The sequence below is a fragment of the Nelumbo nucifera genome, chromosome 7 (assembly GCF_055504915.1).
Source record: "Nelumbo nucifera cultivar China Antique chromosome 7, China Antique-T2T, whole genome shotgun sequence".
NCBI lineage: Eukaryota > Viridiplantae > Streptophyta > Magnoliopsida > Proteales > Nelumbonaceae > Nelumbo > Nelumbo nucifera.
In genome coordinates, this window is record NC_142655.1 from 22,232,569 (window position 1) to 22,250,009 (window position 17,441).

The window sequence follows — 17,441 nt, forward strand, 5'->3', positions numbered from 1 at the left end:
GAGTGTTGTCACTGTCTATCAAAACAGTCATCGGGCATCCCCAAAGCTGTCCATTTACCTTCATAGCCCCGGAGGATGTCGATCCGTTTAATGCATTGAGGGATATCTCCGTATCAATTTCGGTGATCGTGGGCTCTTCTTCACCAAGTTCAGGAACCTCCATTTCTCCTTCGGAATCTTCCGTTTGCAAGAGAAATACCTGTTGGACTTTACATTTATGGCCTGGCTCGAGTTTCTCCTCACAATTGTAACACAAACCTTTCTCTCGTCGGGCTTGCATCTCAACCCAGGACAGGCATCTGAAAGGCATTTTGGGCCTCTGAGCAGAGGCTCTGTCTAGTCCGGTATTGGGCTAGGGCAAAAGCTCATCTAACTTGTGAGGTGGAGACTTAAGAATCAGTCCCGTGGCTCGATTTACTCGCCTCGTCCGGTCCAGACGTTCCTCCTAAAGACGGGCTAACCCCACGACTACCAATAAGGTAGAAGGTCTCCAAGCTTTTACTTCTACCTTGATGTCTTCCCTTAACCCTCCGATGAAACTCCCAACCAACACCTTCTCCGTCCAGCCATCAACACTGCGAGTCTCTCGAGTTCAACTTGATACTCTCGAATAGGCCCTATTTGTTTAAGCTTCAAGAGAACCTCATCCCAGTCTTCATATGCAGTCGACCCGAAGCGAACACAGAGGACGTCGATGAAGTCCTACCATGAAACTTGTGGGTGCGATCTCCAGAACCACTGGAACCAAAGGATGGCGCCGCAGTCGAGATGAAACGAAGCAACGGTCACCCTCTAATGACCAGGGGTCTCATGATATTCAAAATATTGTTCCGCCTTAAAGATCCCCGAAATGGGGTCTCTGCCAGCAAACACCGGAAAGTCAAGCTTAGCATACCGTCCCCCATAGGTTCCAGGGCGTCTACGTCCGCTGCTGCTCGACTCCACTTCATTGTCCCTGTCCGCAACTATCAATTTCTCACATTGTTGGGAAGCCACCATTGACAGCAGCTCCTCCAACTCCTTCAGTTCCAACGTCACCTAGTGTATGTCGACTTCCAAGTGGTCCATCTAGTCATCTAAAGAAGCTGATCGAGTATTAGGCATGGTGAAACGTTGGGCTCTGATACCAGATGATAGGTTGCTGCCTACCTCAGGGTTCCTTCGAGGGGAACTGACCTCCTGAAGAGGGAGGGAGAGACAAAGAGAGAGCGAAGAAAGGACTGTTATTATTATCATTTCTTGGTAGAGGGTTCAGCTTATATAACTATAGCTGACTGTTACACTGCAATTCTAACAAACTCAGTTGGTTACGATTTCCCCGAACGTGAAGTTGGTTGCGATTCCCTCAATCGTGGTCTGGAGCTGCTCAAGTGCAGGGCAGAGGTTCTTCTTCTTTCGTGTACACACCATCGTAATCGGGGGTCGTGGGCCATTAGCATAACGGGTTGGGCTTGGGTCGGCCCTTGGGATCTCATCACATAACCTTGGTGAAGTGATCGGCTCACTAAAGATTGGAGGAAATATGAGGAAGAGTGATGTGACCTGCAGTGAGAAGGTCTCTAATGAAGTGAAAATCCACCTCTATGTGTTTAGTTTGTTCATGAAAGACTGGATTAGAGGCGACCTTGATTGCATCCATGTTGTCAGAAAATAAAGGAAAAGGGGCTAGATGATCAATGGCAAGATCATGGAGAAGGGCCTTAAGCTAGACAAGTTCATAGAAAATAGATGACATAGCATGGTATTTAGCTTCAATATAGGACTTAGAAATTGTCTATTGCTTCTTGCACTTCCAAGAAATGAGTGAATTACCCAAAAAAACACACCATCTAGTGGTGGACCATTTGGTGTCTGGACAACCAGCCCATTCAGCATCAACATAGAAAATCAACTAAGAAGTAAGGTTTGCGAGGAGTAGGCACAAACTGACTTACTATTTGTACAGCATAGGATATCTCTGGCAGAACCATGGTGAGGTAAATGAGGCTACCAACAAGTTGATGATATAAGTTTGCATTAGAAGAAGTTATCCACCACCCTTACTAAGCTTTAGGTTGAGTTCCAAGGGAGTATTAACCTACTTCAAGTCAAAGAGGTTGGCCATCTTGATAAAATCACTAGCATATTTCTAGTGATTAACAAAGTATCCCCGAGAACTCTGAGTAACCTCAAGACCAAGAAAGTAGGCCACTAGACCAAGATCCTTCAACTTGAAGGATTGGCCAAGAAGTTGTCTCAACTGAGTGACTGACCAATCCCTTCTAAGTCATCACTAGTAATAAGTATGCCATCAACATACACCAATTGTGGAGTCAAGCATTGAGGACGCTTGAGAATAAAGAGGGAATAATCTGAGAAGCTCTGCTGAAATCCTGATTTAATTACAACTCCACAGAATCTATCAAATCAAGCTCATGGAGATTGTTTGAGCCCATATAAAGACTTCTCGGTTTTGCAAACTAAGGATCACCACAATACCCTAGAGGAGGTTTCATGTACCTTGTCTCACGGAGATGCCCATAAGGAAGGCATTCTTTACATCCATTTGGTGAACATTAACAACAGTAAAGGCAAGAATAAGTTTGACAGTAGTCATCTTGGAAACAAGTGCAAAAGTCTCCTCATAGTCAATAGCATGTTCCTATTTGTACCCTTGAGCAACAAGCCAGGCTTTATATCTGTCCAAACTGCCATTAGAATTCAGCTTAACAGAGTAAACCCAATGGATACCAATGATGGAAGCATCTGGCGGAGGGGGGACAAGTTCCCAAGTATCAATCTCCAATAAAGCCTAAATCTCAAAGTACATTGCATCTTTCCAATGTCCAACTACTATAGCCTATTGCTAAGATTTTGGATTATCTGTGGAAGAAAAAACAATAGAAAGGAAGCTATCGGTGGCAGGAAATCCATAGTGGTCAAGGGGCGGGAAACTCAATCAGCTATGTGTTCCTTTATGGGGTAGGAGATGAAGGATCACTTACAGGAGGTGCAGATGTGGATGGAATAAGCTCTAAAGATAAAGGAGAAGCAGTCGTCGGAGTCGATGATGGAGGAGGCACAGGTGCTGGTACAACTGGATACTTTGTAAATTGTGGTACAATAAGTGGGAGAGGGATATTGAATTGTAGAGAATACTGAATTGTTTGTATTTCTTAATCTTTTGAGCATAGGGGTATTTTTATCTTTTCCTTATTATCACAGAGGGTATAAGTATCTTTTACTATTCCTTGTACTAAATATAAAAAGAAATAGAAGAAGTCAATGGGCTGCACATTATTTCTTCCTCTCAATTACAATTTTTCTCTCTTCTTTCTTGCTCTATATTACTGAAACGTATTTTCCCATTTTTTGTTTCCTTTACAGGTTTCTTTTCGAGTTGGTATTTATAGAAAAATTTAGCATGTTTATGGGGGTCAAACCTCAAACAATTGCATATTCTTCCCTTGTTAGAATAGGGTAGAAGTGGTTTTCACACAAGCATAACAGAGAAATAAATCTGAAGAAAAATTAAGATAAATCACCAACAAACTTCTATTCTACCACCACTGCATACCCAATGCAAAAATAATGGTGCATTTTGCTATTGAAAAAAAGAAATAGGTATTGAGATTCTAATATAAGTCCTGAAGGTAAGCCCAAAACCATATGAAAAGGTGCAGTTTCATAATTTTTTTGTTGAATAACTGAAACTTTATTAATAATGACAAAAGAATAATTGTGAAAAGGGCAAATTTAATAAACCTCATCACACTGCATTGCTGTTGTAAGCCGATGAGCAATGAAGATTGCTGTTCGATTCTCTGCTACAGACTTTAATGCATTTAATATCTCAGCCTCAGTTGTACTGTCAAGTGCACTGGTAGCTTCATCACAAAGCCTAGCAAGAAAGGTAGGAAGGAAATTAAGGAAATGGAATTTTCTTTACTTTTACATACAGGAAGAAAAAGACTGAAAAAGAACTGTAAGTAATCAGCATTCACCAGTGATCAGTCAGACTTTACAGAAGTCCCAAGATAAGAAAAAATAAAGAAACTATATCTCTAAAATACATCTCTGACTTGATTTTCTTTTTAAATGATAGAAAATAACTTGTCTTGCTACCCCTGGAGCTGGGGACTCGATCAAGTTCTTGTCTTTCTACTCCAGCCCTAGCAAGAGAGGCTGATAAAGCATTGGCCAACCATGTGATCCAACAGAATAAGCAGTTAATAAGAGTAGCCAAGGATTTAGTTTTCTGTAGGAGAATCTGAGATTCCAGGGCCCTTTCTAAGTCTAAAAATTCCATCTTAATACAACTTAACAGTGACCATCAACACATAAACCACTCTAACTAGGTCTGTCAATGGGTTGGTTCTGCGGCTTCTGAGTAATTGCCCAAACTGAACTGAACCGATTATGTCGGTTCTGGTTCCATGATTTTGTCCCAATTAATAATTGGGTCTGTTCCGGTTCTTGCCTGCCCAAACCCAACTCATTGACAGCCCTAACTCAAAAATAATGAGGTCAGTTTTAGGTCCTATAAGAGGGCAAGTACCTCATCTCTTAAAGAATTCCCTTCCACCACCAGACATTCAAAGATCAAAAGTAATGTATGTTCATGATTTCTGAACACAAAACCCATCCTTGAAGGGATAACTTTACCTAAAGAGCAACAATCAAAGTTGCATTTGATTACTCCACTACCCAAAGTGTTAGAAGTAGATAATAACGTATTGGAGTAGGTGACAGGGTAGTTATTTCCATTTACACAAGTTACTTATGTAAGGTTAGTCTAGTATATTTGATTTGTGTTATACTTCCATATAAATATAAGTCGGCCACAATTTTTTTTATCAGAAATAAAGATAGATTCATTAATTAAAAATATATGGGATTAAGGCTAAGTTTGGGAGTGCTTAAAAATAAGTGTTTATCTGAATAAACACTTATTTTGGGCCAGGACCACACCAATAAGCACTTCTTTGCATTTGGGAAATAAGCCCAAAATATGTGCTTATTGGATAAGCCCAAAATTTGGGCTTATTTTTAAGTGCTTATATTTCCTTTTTGGCCTATCTTGTCCTGCCATGTCATTTTAAAAAATACCTATACTACCCCTGTTTAAAATAATGCTTTTTCACCAAACAATCATAAGTGCTTATTAGAATAAGCACTTGTTTTTAATCACTTATTTTTTCAAATAAGCACTCCCAAACTTGGCCTAAGTACAATCTGATGACCCTAGTGTCATCCCCACAAAATACAACCAGAATTACAAAGAGGCCCAATATAGGTGCTGCTTTGTAGCCCTTTGTTTGGCTAAAGTATCTGCTAGCCCATTTGCAATTCTCCTGATCCACCTGAATTCAGCATTTATATCCTTTGCTAATCTTTCCACTTCCCTGAAGATATGTTTAAGGGTCCATGGGATATGTTTGTTACATCCTTCCCAGCATATAACTACTTTCGAGTCTCCTTCCATTTCCACATATTGAAAACCCAATTGCTTTGCCAACCGGAGCCCCTTTAGTAAAGCCAATAACTCTGTCTTTGTTGAATTTCTAATGTTAATTGGCCCTGAATATAGAACCAATATCTTCCAATCCACATTCCTGATTGCTTCACCTACTCCTGCCAATCCCGGGTTGCCCATTGAGACTGCCACCAAAATTCAATTTTACTTTGCTAACCTCTGGTAGTTTCCACTCAACTCTTAGAATTTCCTTTTCTCTAGAGGACAGTACTATTTCTTCCCATGCCCTTAGGATGTCAATTACTGAGAAAAGTTGAAAATTGTCTAAAGTTTTTATCCACGAGGCAACCCTCACTTTATGTTGTCAACTACTTCTTCCAACGTTGTAGTGAGAATGGCCCGAATGGGCCTTAGTGTTCTTTATTTCTTTTAATTAGTATTTAAAAGTCATGTTTCTTAGTTATGGGCCTTATGGGCCTTCTTTTATTTTCTTTAATTATTTCTTTAGTGCTGGCCGCCCCATTAAGGGCATCCAAGTAATTGTACTCAGAATTATTAATAAAAGTGATGAAAGGGGGCTAAAGAGAGAGGTTTGGATTCTTCTTTTCTCTCTTCCCTTCTTTTCTTCTTCCACAACCTATTGCTGAAACTTCTTTCTTCTTCTTTCTCTTCTCACTTTTCTTCTTTTCTTGCATTATCTGAATTATCATAGGTGTAATTTTCAACTTGGTATCAGAGCAGGTTCTCACTTTCAACCTTTTTCTCCTTTCTTTGCCCATACATAGTGTGTATGGAGAACTAATCAGTTGATCAATCAACTACTTATGCAGCCTAGTTAGGAAGGTTTTTGGAGAGTCTTGTGGAGGTTTTTCATCCTTAATTGAAGCCCAGGGCAGATTCTTGGAGATTTTTCACAAAAACCCTAGATAACTAGAAAAACCTTGTTACAGGTTGTATAGACAGTTTGAACCAGGCGCTTGGGGATCAGAGGTAAGCTTTTTGATTTCTATTAGGGGCAGTTTTAGTTGGATTGAAATTCTGGAACCTCTAGAAGGGTGGTTGAAGTTTCTCTCTTTCTACCCATCTCGTAGGACCCTGTGAAACCCTAATTTTGGAGGGTTGAAAGGTTGTTCTTTGCTTAGAACAGTAAATCTAGCTTAGTAAAGCCCTAATTTGATTTTCGTTTGCATCCGTTTACTCAATGGAGCAAACTGGAGGAGAGACCAAATATTCCACAAATTCTGGGTTTGGACATGAGGGGTCAGTAGAGAATCTTTTGGGGTTGTGACTACTGTGAAGCTAGATGGGACCAATTATTTAGCTTGGTCTCAGGCTATTAAGATACATGTGTGTAGTAGAGGAAAATGGGGTTATATTACCGGGAGCAAGAAGAAACCGAAGGAGGATGATCCTACCTATGAAAGGTGGATGCAAGAAAACTACACAGTAGTGGGTTGGTTAGTGAATTCTGTGAAACCACACATTAGTTAGCATTACCTGTGGATGGAAACTACAAAAGAAGTGTGGGATAGTGTCATAGAGACCTATTCCCAAAAGCTTAATATTACTCAACCCTACAAATTGAAGCATGATGTGAATAATCTTAGACAGGGGGGAGAAGCCCTTAGCAGTCAACTTCTCTATGTTGAAATCTCTTAGGCAAGAGATTAATCTGATGGAGATTGTTGTTTGGGGTTGCAAAAAGGATGCAGAAACATATAGGAGGTTGGTGGAGAGAAATTGGGTCTTTGAGCTCCTCACCAGACTCAACTTAGAGTATGATATTGTGAGGCAAAATGTTTTAGCAAAGGATGAGGTAACTTTGTCTCAAGCATATGCTATGGTGAGTAGTGAGGAGAGCAGAAGACATGTTCAGTCTATTGAGCCGCAGGTTGATCACTATGCTAATGCTGGGATGAAGCCGAAGGTTAGCATTGGGAAGAAAGATATTATCTATGAATATTGCAAGAAGCATTAACACACTAAAGACACATATTGGAAGCTACACCCAGAGGTCGTTCCTGCCAAATTCAAGAAAGAAAATGGTGGAAAAAGGGTTGAAACTGGAAAAGGTGGAAATGAAAATGTAGCCACCTCTTCACAAGGTGAACAAGGACATGGTGGAGAGAAGTCAGTGGGAGAACAGTTTGTAACCACTAGGGCTGAATATGAGAAGTATGGTCAAATCATCAGTCACTTGGAGTCCATTGGTACAACTCCTTCAGAGACTGTTCCTTCCTCTACATATGCTCACTCAGGTATTTGTGCCACTGCACATCATGCTTCTGTCTCAGGTACTCATAGAACCCCTTGGATAATTGATTCTAGTGCTTCTGACCATATGACCAGTGTTTCAGAGTTATTCACCTCTTACCAACTTCTTTCTGGCCGAACAAGATATCCCTTGTTGGTGGCTCCCTATCCCCTATCACGGGAAAGGGAGATATTAAGACCTCTAATGCCCTAACCTTATCATTTGTTCTTCATGTACCTAAACTTAATACCAATTTGCTTTCAATTAGTAATTTGACTAAATCCCTGAATTGCAGTGTGACCTTTTTTCCTTCATATTGTGTTTTTCAGGACATGGAATCTCAAAAGGTGATTGGGAGTGGCCATGGCCCATGAGGCGAATGGGATCTATCTATTAGACATGCCTGAGTAGAGCCAAGTACAACCTAAGAGAACTACATTTGTTTCAAAGTCCACTAGTCGTATTATGTTATGCCATAATCGTTTGGGTCATTTGTTTTTTTCTTCATTGAGTTAGTTGTTTCCAAAGTTATTTAAAGGAATTAGTCAATCGAGTCTTCATTGTGGGAGCCTTACCATTTACCATGTATGGGTGTGTATAAATATTCCATCCTGTTTATTGATGATTTTTCACAATATACTTGGATTTACCTTATGTGCTCTCGGGATGAAGTGCCTAAACTTGTGCAACAGTTCCATGAACACATACTCAGTTTAATACCCACATCAAAATATTTTGGTCAGACAATGCTAAGGAATATTTTGAGGACCTTATCTCCTATCTTGAGAAGTTTGGGGTTATTCATCAGAGTTCTTGTGTTCACACTCTACAATAAAATGGAGTAGCGGAGAGGAAAAACAGACACATTGTGGAAGTTGTAAGGAGCATTCTTTTTGCTATCCATGTTCCTGTGAAGTTTTGGGGTGATGCAATTTTAACAGCTACCTTCCTTATTAATCGCATGCCTTCTCAAGTCTTGGGGTTAAAATCTCCTTTTGGAGTCCTCTTTCCTGATGTTGAGATTTTCTCTATTCCTCTGAGGGTCTTCAGTTGCACTTGTTATGTCCACATTCCCAGTTCCAAAAGACACAAGTTTGACCCCAAGGCTCAGAAGTGTATCTTCCTTGGTTATGCCTCCAAAAGAAACAAATTTGTTTGACCTCAAGGCTCAGAAGTGTATCTTCCTTGGTTATGCCTTCACACAGAAAGTGTATCTTCCTTGGTTTTGCAAAGTCAATTCCTTTTTATAACCCTCCTTCTGAGGGGGAAACATCTCTCGAGTTGTTTTCTTCATACCTTCCTTTGCCAACTCCAATTGAGTCTTGTGTCGAGCCCTCCACAGTTACCTCCATTCCTGTGGAGGGATCGTCGATGCAAGTGGGTTTTCACTATCAAGTATCGTGTAGATTGATCAATTGAGAGGTATAAGGCCTAGCTTGTTGCCAAGGGATATACCCAGGTATATGGGATAGATTACACTGAGACCTTTTCTCCGATTAAGAAGATGACTTCGGTGAGAGTTCTTTTATCCTTAGTAGTGAGCTATGATTGGCATCTGTATCAATTTGATGTTAAGAATGCATTCCTGAATGGTGATCTCACTGAAGAGGTATATATGTCCCTTCCTCCTGGTATATATGGCAAGGAAATGCAAGGTAAGGTGTGTAGATTGAAGAAATCACTTTATGGCTTGAAACAATCTCCACGTGCTTAGTTTGACAGGTTTAGGGCTGCTCTTGTTTTGTTCAGCTTGTTAAGGGAAAAGGCACTCTAGTGGCATTTCTTATAGTTTAAGTAGATGATATTGTGGTTACTGGCAGTGATACAGAAGAAGTTAGTGCTCTCAATAAGTTTCTCAGTTCTAAATTTGAAATTAAGGATTTTGGGGAGTTGCGGTATTTTTTGGGCATTGAGGTTGCTAGGTCCAAGGAAGGTATCTTTATTTCTCAACAAAAGTATGTGCTAGACCTTCTTACTGAGACTGGAAAACTTGGTGCTAAACCTGCCTTTACCCTTATTGATGTGAATCATAAACTTTTAGATGACAATGGAGTGTTTTAGAGAATACTGGGGAAATTTCTTTATCTATGTATGACTCGTCCAGACATTTCATATGTTGTGAGTGTCATCAGCCAATTCATACATGCTCCCAAAGACACACATATGGCTGCTGCAAAAAGGGTGTTATGCTACCTTAAGGGAACCCCTGGGAAGGGTATATTATTTGCTAAACATGGACACATGAAGGTAGAAGCATATACAGGTGTTGATTGGGAAGGAAATGTGGATGGCAAGAGATCCACATCAGGATATTGTGCTATGGTAGCTGGAAATATTGTTTCCTGGAGAAGCAAAAAAGCAATCAGTGGTTGCTAGATCTTCAGTTGAGGCAGAGTATAGAGCTATGGCCCATGGTGTTTCTGAGTTGTTATGGCTTAGATCTCTCCTTAATGAGATGGGTCTTTCATGTGATGAGCCATTGGTGTTGTATTGTGATAACCAAGCTACTATTAACATTGCTCACAACCCAATTCAGCATGATAGAACTAAGCACATTGAGGTAGACAAACACTTTATACGGGAGAGAGTGGCTTCAAGAGAGGTGTGCCTACCTTTCATTGCACCAAAAGAGCAGCTAGCAGAATTTCTAACTAAGGGAATCCCAAAGGCAAAGCTTCAACATTATGTAAGCAAACTGGGCATGATTGACATCAATGCTCATCTTGAGGGGGAGTGTAGTGAGAATGGGCCGACTGGGCCTTAGTGTTCTTTATTTTTTTTAAGTAGTATTTAAAAGTTATGTTTCTTAGTTATGGGCCTTATGAGCCTTCTTTTATTTCCTTTAATTATTTCTTTAGTGTTGGCCGCCCCATTAAGGGCATCCAAGTAATTGTACTCAGACTTAGAATTACTAATAAAAGTGATGAAAGGGGGCTAGAGAGAGAGTTTCGAATTCTTCTTTTCTCTCTTCCCTTCTTTTCTACTTCCACAACCTATTGCCGAAACTTATTTCTTCTTCTTTCTCTCTCTCTTTTCTCTTTTCTTGCATTATCTGAATTACCATAGGTGTAATTTTCAACCCAACGTTCTACTTTTTCTAGCAAAAATTTTGTTATTCCTTTCCTCCCACACTCCCCAAGTAACAGCTGCCTTAGTAGCTCTCCACATTATTCTCCCTCTCTTCTTTTGTTGCCTCAAGAAGTTAGGATTGAAGATGCCCATCACCTCTTGGGGAGGGCTCCACCTGCAACCAAAGAGAGAACAGAAAAATTCCCAAATACGAAGCACAAAGGAGCAGGAGATCAATACGTGGGAGAGGGACTCCCTACTATCCCTACAAAGGAAACACATATGAGGAGAGATGCAGGAGGAAGGCCTCCTTTTCTGCACCAAATCACATGCATTTACCTTACCAAGGAAAAGAGTCCATCAAAAAGCTTGAATTTTTGGTGGGATAGGCTTACTCCATACTTCTTTCACTGGGAGAACCACCCCTTGGGAGTTGGGGGAAGCAAGATGTCTAGGAAAAAAAAAAGAGGAAAAAGAGAAGCCCGTCTGGGAAAATTACCCAAAACCAAGAATCCTCCAGGTTTGGGTCTAAAAAAACTGTCCACGAGGTTCCAAGAAGATCAACCAACAAATTGCACTCTCTTTCCCAAAGGCCTCTTCTGAAACCAAGGTTCCAGTTAATACCTGAATGGGAAGCCGCACCCAAATTAGAAATGGTTTCGTTCTTGAAATCAGAAATGGCATAAAGGTAAGGGAATTGATCTTTCAGTAGTGTCTCCCCCATCCAAAGCTGGGGGAATTCTATCCCCTCTTCCAACAACATAACGGTGGAACTAATAAACGTAAGGCAAACTTCATGAATAGCTTTCCAAGGAGAGGCTGAAGTTAAGTGATGAGCCAATTTAGCGTCCCAACCATTACAACCCAGACCATGGATGCTTGCAATTACTTTGTGCCACAACCTGTTCCTTTCAAAGGGAAATCCCCACAACCATTTTCTATGAGCAATATTTCCTGACCCTAGAGCCCCTTGCTCATTTTTTCTTGAAGAGGTAAAGTAAATTTTCATTAATCAAAAAAAGAGATATACAAGAATAACTGCCCACTGCCCAACCATCACAAAAGAACCCAACACATCCCCTTTGAACAACACATTTGTACTCAGCCACCCTCTCAGGTCATCTGCAACTGAATTTATCACTTTTCTACTTGGAGCTGCTTTTGATAAAAAATCCTCATATTTCTCTCCCTCCAAATGGACCACAGGATTGCCAAAGGAATTGCATTCCACAAGATCCTTCCCTTTTTGCTCATGCCACCCCCTTGGCTTACTAATCAATTCCCACTTGAGAAAATGATCCTTTTTTTCCTCCCCTGGTTCCCATAAGAAACCACTCACGTATTTCTCTAGCTGTTTTCCTATCCTTGTCGGAATGCAAAAGGTGGAGAGGAAGTAAATGGGTACATTTGCTAGTGTGGCCCTAATCAAAGAAGTTGACCATGGAGATAGATTTTTCTCACACACTAATTCTCTCTATTGTTCTCTCTTCCTCTTATAAATTCTGTGATTTTCTTCAATATTTAGTTGGTATTCTGATATTTTATAACATGATATCAGAGCATTAATCTGAGTGGTCATCTCTTTGCTTCATGCTCTCTCTTTTTCTTTTATAAATAACTCTTATCTGCCAATCCCACAAATCGGAAATCATCCTCTTCTTAAGGTTTCAGATAATGAAATTTGGCTTGTTTTACTTATGGTCACCTCTGCTGATATAGGGTTTTTGTGGTTATAGTCCCTCCAATTGACAGTTACAAAGAGGGAAATGGTGGCTGGTAGTGGGGGTGTTCAGAATCAAAAGTATGATGGTTTTATGGTGCATACAGCAGGTCAGTCGGAATTACTGATAATAATACCATGTTTTTAGAGAAGAATGAAGACTGAAGATGTAAGTTAAGAAATCTGTAAGTGCTGGTAGATAGTATGGTATTTTGTCTACTATAGGCATGATGTTTCTGGCTAGCTCCCAAGTGTGTTGAGATGTAAATCAGTCCTCAAATATTAGGTGTAAATTTGAATATTAGAAGAAAAAGGAAGAAGAGAAGTAAGAGCAGCAACACAAGAGAAAAAGATGGCGAAAAGAGAAGTAAGAAGAAGAAGAATCGAATTATCTTCCATTTCTCCTCTAATCCTTTTTTTATTAAGTAAAGTTAGAGTAATGACAAGAATAACATAAAGAGATTAAACAAAAAGAAATAACAGGCCCATTAAGAGAGGCCCATTAGCCAACAATAAAAGAAAAAATATTACAAAAGAAGATACTAGGACCCATTCGGCCCAGTCTCTTTACACTCCCCCTCAAGCTGAGCATAGATGTCAATCACGCCCAGCTTGCTTATATAGTGTGTCATTTTCCTTCTTGGAACTCCCTTCGTCAAGATATCAGCCAATTGCTCGTCTGATGTGATGAATGGCAAACAAACTTCTCCTGAGGAAACTCTTTCCCTTATAAAATGTCTATCAACCTCAATGTGCTTAGTTCCATCATGTTGAACAGGATTATGTGCAATGTTGATAGCTGCTTGGTTGTCACAGTAGAGCAACATTGGCTTCTCGTAGTCAACCCCCAATTCTTCTAGAAGGGATCGTAGCCACAGTAATTCTGACACACCATGTGTCATTGCCCTATATTCTGCTTCAACTGAGGATCTAGCAACTACAGACTGTTTCTTACTCCTCCATGACACAATGTTCCCAGCGACCAGAGCACAATAACCTGAGGTGGATCTCCTATCATCAATACATCCTGCCCAATCAGCATCAGTGAAAGCTTCCAGCTTCATGTGTCCATGTTTAGCAAACAGAATACCTTTCCCTAGAGTACCTTTCAAATGACACAAAACCCTTTCTGCAGCAGCTAAATGAGTATCTCTGGGAGAATGCATAAATTGACTAATAACACTTACTGCATAGGAAATATCTGGCCGAGTCATGCAAAGTTATAACAACTTCCCAAACAGTCTCTGAAACACCCCCTTATTAGATAAAAGCTCACCATCTCTAGCAGAAAGCTTATGATTAGGATCAATAGGAGTGGAGATTGGTTTAGCTCCAAGTTTACTAGTCTCAGAAAGGAGGTCAAGGACATATTTACACTGAGAAATGAAGATATCATCCTTAGATCTAGCAACTTCAATGCCCAAAAATTATCGAAGATCTCCCAAATCCTTGATCTCAAATTCAGAGTTGATAAACCTTTTTAGTTTACTGACCTCTTGAATGTCATTACCCGTGACCACAATATCATCAACATAAACTATCAAGAAGGTCACCAGAGAGCCATTTCTCTTCAAGAACAGGGTATGATCATATTGAGTTTGTGTGTAACCAAAGGAGACAAGAGTAGCCCTAAACCTCTCAAACCAAGCCTGAGGAGACTGTTTGAGACCATAAATAGATTTCTGCAATTTACACACCTTGACTTGCATTTCCTTCCAATACACCCCTGGAGGCAAAGACATAAGACTTCTTCATGCAGGTCTCCATTCAAGAAGGCATTTTTAACATCAAACTGGTGTAGGGGCCAGTCAAAAGTAGCAGCTAGAGATAACAAAACCCCGACTGAGGTCATCTTAGCGACAGGAGCAAATGTCTCAAGATAGTCAATGCCATACATTTGAGTGTAGCCCTTAGCAACCAGCCTAGCCATAAACCTATCAATAGAGCCATCAGAGCGATATTTAATGGTAAACACCCATTTACAACCCATTGGTTCCTTCCCTTCAGGCAAGTCAACAATATCCCAGATATGTTGTTATGCAAAGCATCCAGTTCAGCCATCATAGCATCCCTCCATTCAGGTTGAGATAAGGCTTCCAGTACGGACCTGGGTATCACATGGGAAGAAACAGATGTAAATAAGAGTAGTAGGAAGGAGAGAGAAGGTTGTAAGACAGGTGTTTGGAAATACAATGGGTTGTACACTTCCGCTTTCCCTTGCGGAGAGCAATAGGAAGGTCAAGGTCTAGGAAAGCTGTAGATGGGTCAGAAAAAGGCTGACCCGTTACCTCAGTAATGATGGGAGGAGCAAGAGGCTCTTCTGTAGGAGTGGAAACAACTTGCCCATGTCTAAAACTCTGCCTTTGGTACCACCTTTGGAGAACAGGAGGAGGAGGAATTATAGGAGAATGAGGTGGAGGAAGAGGAGGAATAGGAATATCAGAGGTAGGTCCAGTGGGAGAAGTAGACACTTCATAATAGGACTCAAGAGGAATGGGAAGAGGAATAGCTGGAGACATAGCAAAGGGCTCTTCAGATTTCTCCCCCTCAGGAGAAATGCTAAAGAAAGGAGTCAACTCAGCAAAGGTGACATCCCGAGATACAAAGCGGGTGCCACGAACTGGATCAAAACAGCAATATCCCTTCTGTGTGGAAGCATATCCCAAAAAAACACATTTATGAGCCTTAGGTTCAAACTTGTGCCTTTGATGACTATGAATATGCACATAGCAAGTGCACCCAAAAACACGGAGAGGAAGAGAAAAAATATCCTCATCCGGGAAGAGAAGGCAAGGGGTTTTGAAGTCAAGGACCCGGGAGGGCATACGGTTGATCAAAAAAGTAGCAGTAATAACAGCATCTCCCCAAAATTTTATAGGAACATGGGATGCAAACAGGAGGGATCTGGCAACTTCAACCACATGTCTGTTCTTCCTTTCCGCCACCCCGTTTTGTTGTGGTGTGTAGGAATAAGAACTTTGATGAATAACCCCAAAAGTTTCAAGATAGGTGGAGAGAGTTCTCTCAAAATACTCCTTAGCATTATCAGAACGAAATATTTTGATACGAGTGTTAAACTGGGTCAGGATGAGTTCATGAAATTTTCGCACAATAGCTGGTACTTCATCCCTGGATTTCATGAGATAAATCCAACTGTAACGAGAGTAGTCATCAATAAAAAGGATAAAGTACCTGTAACCCCCCATAGTTGGCAAATGATATGGCCCCCACACGTCAGAGTGAACAATATGGAAAGGAGAAAGAGATCTTTTATTGCTTATTCAATAAGAATGTCTACAATGCTTTGCCAGTTCTCATGACTCACAATGAAGACTCGATAACGACACTCCCTTAAACATATCTGGAAACAAATGACTCAAAGCAGAAAATGACAAATGACCAAACCGAAAGTGACATAACAAGACTTTGTTAACAGACTCTGACAAAACTGACTCTAAGGCAACTCCATGAGGTGGTCCCAAATCTTGATCCGGTGTGTCCAGCAAGTATATTCCGTTCGCCTCATGGCCACTCCCAATCATCCTCTGAGATTGCAGGTCCTGAAAAACACAATGAGTGGGAAAAAAGGTTATGCTGCAATTCATGGATTTAGTTAAGCTGCTAACAGATAAAAGGTTTGTGTTAAGTTTAGGGACATGAAGGACAGAGGATAAATAAAGGGTGTCAAAGGTCTTTATATCTCCTTTACCAGAGATGGGAGCAAGCGACCCATCAGCAAGGGACATTTTCTCTTTGCCAGAGAGAAGGTGGTATGAGCAGAAGAGATTAGACAGGCTGGTCATATGGTCTGATGCACCGGAATCAATAATCCAAGGGATTTTATGACTACCTGAAACTGAAGCATGATTTGCAAAAGCACGAATACCTGAGTGAGCAAATGCTGATGAAGATGATGTGTTGTTGCTAGAAGAGTGAGATGAAGAAACAGTAGCTTCCAAGTGATTTAGTAGTCTCCCATACTTTTCAAAATCTGCCTCCATTGCTGCCAATTGTTCAATGGTTGATTTCTCTTCACTCTCCTTATTTCCTCTTTCAGGTACTATAGCAACATTAGCTGCCTTAGGCTTTCCTACCTGACTACCCTTCTTAGAGTTGTTGTTATTCTTAAACCTATCAGGAAGAAGCTCAAGATGAAGCTTCCAGTAAGTGTCCTTTGTATGCCTTGGTTTCTTGCAATATTCACATATCTGCTCCTTTTTCTCAGTAGGACCGTTTGGCTTTATTCCAGCATGTGCAAAGTGTTCTGTAGGTGGACCTTGCAATTGAACCTTCCGCCTACTCTCCTCACTGCTTATCATAGTGTATGCTTGGGAAAGAGTAACTTCATCTCTGGCCAAGATATTTTACTTAATGATGTCAAACTCAAGGTTGAGTTCAGTGAGAAATTCAAACACCCTATTTCTCTCCACCAACTTCCTATACATTTCAGCATCATTCTTACTCTCCCATACAACTGTCTCCATAACACCAATTTCTTGCCATAGGGATTTCAGTATAGAGTAGTAGATTGCTACACTCTTCTCCCCCTATCTTAGGTTCTTCACGTCACTTTTCAACTTGTAGACTCTGGCTATATTCAACTTTTGTGAATAGGTCTCAGTAACACTGTCCCATATCTCCTTAGCCGAAGACATCCAGAGATAATGCTGACTTGTATGAGGTTGCACAGAGTTGACGAACCATCCAATGATTGTATTAGTTCTCCTGCATCCATTTCTCAAATTCAGGGTCTGTCTCTTCGTGTTTCACTTTACTACCTGTGAGATACCCGAGCTTTCCTCTACTACAGACAAATTCTTATAGACTGTGCCCAAGCAAGATAATTTGTCCCGTCTAGCTTGATTGTGGTTACACCAGTCAAAACGGAATCTACCGAGCCAAGGCCTGAAACCGGCACTTGCTTGAACTCACTTCCGTATGGC

General features: G+C 40.7%; 1 protein-coding gene across 1 annotated transcript in view; it reads right to left on the reverse strand.

The window, feature by feature from the left end:
• The window catches only part of ABCB25 (ABC transporter of the mitochondrion 3), a 97,742-nt gene that overhangs the window by 12,586 nt on the left and 67,715 nt on the right, over positions 1–17,441 (reverse strand). Inside the window, exon 19 of the mRNA XM_010253469.3 lies at positions 3,745–3,880. Coding sequence (XP_010251771.1) covers positions 3,745–3,880 — 136 coding nt within the window. The remainder of the gene's footprint in view (positions 1–3,744; positions 3,881–17,441) is intronic.